Source organism: Mesoplodon mirus (genome assembly GCF_964341445.2).
Source record: "Mesoplodon mirus genome assembly, chromosome: 10".
Taxonomy (NCBI): Eukaryota; Metazoa; Chordata; class Mammalia; order Artiodactyla; family Ziphiidae; genus Mesoplodon; species Mesoplodon mirus.
Window position 1 is genome coordinate 107490211 of NC_138986.1, and position 5240 is coordinate 107495450.

General features: G+C 41.5%; 1 protein-coding gene across 1 annotated transcript; it reads right to left on the reverse strand.

Annotated features, from left to right (window-relative positions):
- Window positions 1-2305: 2305 nt before the first annotated feature.
- LOC309811223 (centrosomal protein of 78 kDa-like) lies at window positions 2306-4538 on the reverse strand (the record flags this gene model as incomplete). Its single annotated transcript, XM_082633811.1, has 2 exons — window positions 2306-3466; window positions 4532-4538. The coding sequence occupies 2 exons, from the start codon at window positions 4536-4538 to the stop codon at window positions 2919-2921; spliced, it is 555 nt and encodes a 184-aa protein (XP_082489937.1). The 3' UTR covers window positions 2306-2918.
- Between the last annotated feature and the right edge of the window lie 702 nt (window positions 4539-5240).

Here is a 5240-nt window from a genome sequence, read left to right on the forward strand (position 1 = left end):
CACCCAACCTTAGTCACACAGATGGGGGTTGAGCCTCCGCCTCCTACTTCTTCCTTACTTCCCAAGGTCAAGTCTTGCTGGTAATTTCCTAAATACAATTAGAACTTATTTCCTCCCTTCATCTATACCTTATTTCAGACCCCTTTCTTCTTGCTATTACCTGGTCTAGAAGTTACGAAATTGCTGTTTGGTGGAACCAGTTGTTAGACATTCTATTAAAAAAGGACTCTAGGGTCAAATAGCTTTGAGGATGGCTGTGTACCATACGCCTGCTGTGACGATCCAGAATGAACATTAGCCTACAGCAGCCCCGAGAATCTGTACAGTAAATAAACCTGGTTAACTTTCCTTAAGCCAGGTTCTCCCTTCTTCCGGCCTATAAACCTTTCAGTAGGGACAGGAGAGGAGGTGGCAGCGTGAAAATCCCACTTGAAAATATAAAGCACTGCTCCTCAGAAGAGTGGGGAATAATTACCCCCAGGCTTCTTCAGATTCCTCATCCATACTGACGTCAGTGGTCTAAAATGCCACCTGAACTTGTCCTTTCCATTCTTAGCTATTTTCTGAGGAAACCAGCTCCACGCACATGGATGGTTAAGACCTGCTCTCCTCCTCCTCGCTGCCTCCTTTAGGGGCACTTGCCGCTGCCTGGGGACACTGCACGGATCCTCCAGAGCCTGCGCCTGTGGCTCTGTAACACACCCTTCGCACACTCATGGCTCTGGACTTCCGCTGTCCACTCTGCCTTGAGTATCCTTGCCTTTCACTGGCTGACTCACCAGTTTCTCACGAGTCCTTTAAGACTTAGCTTAGGGACTGCCTCTTTCGATGACTTTTCTTTGCCTCACAGCTCCCCCTCTTCTTCCACAAACACTGACTAAACGCCCTGAATATGCCCGTCACAGCATGTCACATGCAGGATGAGACATCTGCTGTGCGTGTTCCCCTCTCACTCCACTGCTAAAGGGCCAACACTACATCTTGCTCATTGTTTCACTCCTCTAACACTCAACCCATGACTAATGAACTAACTAGTACTGTGGTAGCCCTCTTAGTAACAATCAGGCAGGACCTTCTACAGGAAATCTGACACTCCGGCTTTTCTCTGATCTCACCTTTCACTCTGATTGAACTAAAGACTTATCTGTACATGTTTTACCAGGGAGACATAATTTAATCCAGAGACGTGTCATCACATACTCTTACATACTCTGCCATTTAAAAATTCTGCTCACGATGGGGGAAGGAGACAGCTGTGCTTTCTGACATCCCCACTGTTTTTGCACTTCCAGTGGTCACTGGCTTCTCTCTCAGTGCCTTCCTTAAACCCTTCTTAACAAGGAAACAGGATAACAAAGTAATTAAGAGCCTGGTTACAGCCTATGTGTGAACAGAAACATAACCAAGGACATAGAGAATAGACTGGTGGTTGCCAAGGAGGAGGGTGTGGGAGAGGGTTGGATTGGGAGTTTGGGATTAGCAGATGCAAACTGGTGTATATACAGGTTGGATAAACAAAAAGGTCCTACATGGGACTTCCCTGGTGGCACAGTGGTTAAGAATACGCCTGCCAATGCAGGGGACATGGGTTCAAGCCCTGGTCCGGGAAGATCCCACATGCCAGAGAGCAACTAAGCTGGATGTCACAACTACTGAAGTCCAGGCACCTAGAGCCCGTGCTCTGCAACAAGAGAAGCCACAATGAGAAGCATGTGCACCTCAACTAGAGGAAGCCTGCGTGCAGCAACAAAGGCCAAACACAGCCAAAAATAAATAAATACATACATACATACATTTATTTTTAAAAAGTGCATGTATTTAAAAAAACCCCAAAAAGGTCCTACTGTAGAGCACAGGGAACTATATTCTATATCCTGTGATAAACCGTAATGGAAAAGAATATGGAAAAGAATGTACATAAATGTGTAACTGAGTCACTTTCCTGTACAGCAGTAATTAACACAACACTGTAATTCAAGTGTATGTCAATAAAAAATAAAATTTAAAAAAATTGCCAGAAAAATAGTCACATAAGGGGAACTTCCCTAGTGGTCCAGTGGTTAAGACTTTGCCTTCCAATGGAGGGGGTGAGGGTTCAATCCCTGGTCAGGGAGCTAAGATCCCACATGCCTTGAGGCCAGAAAAACAAAATATAAAACAGAAGCAATACTGTAACAAATGCAATAAACACTTTAAAAATGGTTGACATCAGAAAAAATCTTTAAAGAAAAAATTCACATAAATCAGAAACAAATGAAAGATAATAAAGTCCATACATTAAAAAAAAAAAAGAGCATGTGTTCGGGTCACATTGCAACTTCCCACTTACTTATAGCTGTGTAATTCTGGGCAACTCACATAATGTCTCCTCAGACTGTTCATCTATAAAATGGGGATGGTAAGAGTTCCCTACCTCAGAGCGTTGCTGTAATCCATAAACACGGTTAAGTGCCTTGGTAAATGTTTGAGGCTCTCTGGTTATTATGAATTAAAATATGTCAATGGCTTCTGGCCGTGTGATTTATAATAGTTTGATGTTTAACCAAATGGTAAAACTATTCCATTTATTATTCCCATCTCTTTTTAACCCTTAGCCTGCTTTGTTGTTTATGTTTTCTCCCACCACAGAGTGCTAGTTCCAGGAGAGTAAAGGCTTTATTTTGTTCACTGCTGAAAGCAACAGCACCCAGAAAAGTACTGTACATATGAAGCCCTCAGTAAACACTAGCTGAATGAATGGTGCAAAGTGTTACAAGGAAAAGTACACCAAAACTTTCATTATAATAAAAAAGTATAGATAAAAAAATCTTTCTCTAATGGCTTCCAGTCAAGTAACTGAAAACACCATATGCTATAATAAAAACATAAGTAATTTATTAAAAGTTGAAGGCAAAAACATAATTTTAAAAGATTTAGACCTATGTTAGGCGTGATAGAGTATGGATGCTTTCTTGAAATTCACAATCAGATCCAAGAGTATCACTTTCAGACTGTTCTAGTAGACTGAGTTTACTTTTAGTTGTCTTTGATGAAACAGGCACTATTCTACTCTCTTTCTTAACAGAAATGTGTTTTTTCGAAGACTCACTTTTAATTGGTTTATTAACCAAAGAATTATTTTGCCCAATTCCTTTGCTTTTCTGCTTTACAGGTGAGTCAGAGCAGGAATGCAGGTCCTTCCCAGGTTGTTTCTTAGCAGAGTATTTTTTGGTATATTCACCTGCTTTGCTCATTTTCTCTGAAGAAGACCTGCTATTTCTAGATAATTCCTCTTCTTTTCTTTGACTTCCAGTTCCAGAAATGACGTCTGCTGAAGGAGAACATGTTCTAGCAATGAAATATTCAAAAGACTCCTGCCACTGCTCTGTGACTGGGACCCCCAGGTTGTCTTTGGAAGTTTCTAAGGCCTCCTGAGTAGACGCTGGGACACGGAAGGAGTCGAGAGGCAAAGGAATCCTAGCATCACCTGTAATTTTCAGAAAGTGGAGGGGAAGACAAAAGACAAAAATTCAGTGATGAACAAAGCCAACCATTAAAAAGTAGAGTTCAAAACTTCAATGTTACTCTGTAATCTTATTATTAACACAGTCAATTGATTAATCAGAAGATTTCAGAGCCAGTATTTTTTGTAATTATATCTACCCAAGTGATTCTCAGCTTAACCTAGCTATATCCAAGGCTATGTCCGCTACGTTTTCAGACTTTGGTGATTGGGGTAGTTATTACCCATTTCCTTTCCCTCACTAAAAATAAAACCCTATTCTGTAAGATAATTAATTTCTTTTCTATCCTCCAGGCACATGTAAACCGTATACAGTTTGTGACCAGACTGTGTTCTCAAGCTGTCAGTTCCCAAGACCACTCTGAGATTGGTTGATGGGGGCTCCAAGTAAGGCTAGAGGAAAAGCTGACAGGTTTTCCCCTCCCATTCCCATAACCAGGTGATTCACTCTAATATGTTACCTATTAGCTATGTCTGGATTACTTATTTTAAAAATTATATCAGTATGTGTACCTTCATTAGTGTTCCTTCATTGTAAGCTGACTGCATACAAATAGAAACGTAGATAAAATATGAACAGAATAGACATTTATACAATTTAAAATCTGGAATATTTTCTCTAATGTCTTCTTTCTTCATTAAGGATAGTTTGCTTTAACTCATAAATTTTCTAAAGAACTTCCAGTCTCCTTATTTACAAAAGTACAGTATCATGAAATGGGCACACATTTACTAATCTCAGATTTGGAAAGGATTCCAGAGTCTTCTAGCTCCCGAGCATGTGAACTATTAGAGACTGATCATTATTGTTTTCTCCCTGACTTGGTCATTTCCTTTTTGCTAATCACTCTTAGAATCATTAAGTGCTGTTCTGTCCATTTACTTGGATATTTTGCATTTGTTATGGGGCACCCTGTTTTGATTCTGATTTTCCTTCTTCAAGTGCCTTCTTTTCTTCTTTAGGTGGACTACTAACAGTAGAATTCATCTGGGGACGACCTAGTAAATGAAAATCTGACTGATCTATACCAGCCATTGTGGCCAACTGCCCAAGCCTAGACGAGAGGAGGAAAGGAGAAAAGACAAAGGTTATTATAATCACAGAAGAGCAGTTTAGATTTCCCCAGACCTACAATCATGAAATACTTCTAAAATCTTTTTTTTTTTTTTTGCGGTACGCGGGCCTCTTACTCCTGTGGCCTCTCCCGTTGCGGAGCGCAGGCTCAGCGGCCATGGCTCACGGGCCCAGCTGCTCTGCGCCATGCGGGATCCTCCCAGACCGGGGCATGAACCCGTATCCCCTGCATCAGCAGGCGGACTCTCAACCACTCCGCCACCAGGGAAGCCCTACTTCTAAAATCTTAAAAGCCAACATCCTACTCCAGACTACAAGCCTCTCTCTCCCCCAAATCCTCAGCCCTTTCCAGATTCATCCTCTAGGAGACATCCCACTGTCTCACTAGCAGCTTCAATATGTACCATGCACCCTGTGCACTGCCTGTCACACCTCCATTCCCACACTTCTTTACCACCTTTCCTCCAGTTTCCAAGAATGTGTTTGTTCCTTCCTTCCCAACACCAACACCAATTCATTCACTGACAAAACACCACTCCATCAACTATCAATCTCCACTTCCCTCTTTCAGCAAAATTGCTCCCGGTTGAGAACCACTGACCTATATCTCCCCTGCAGATTAATAATCATTTTTATGTCTAAGGCAAAGATAACTTTAATTCA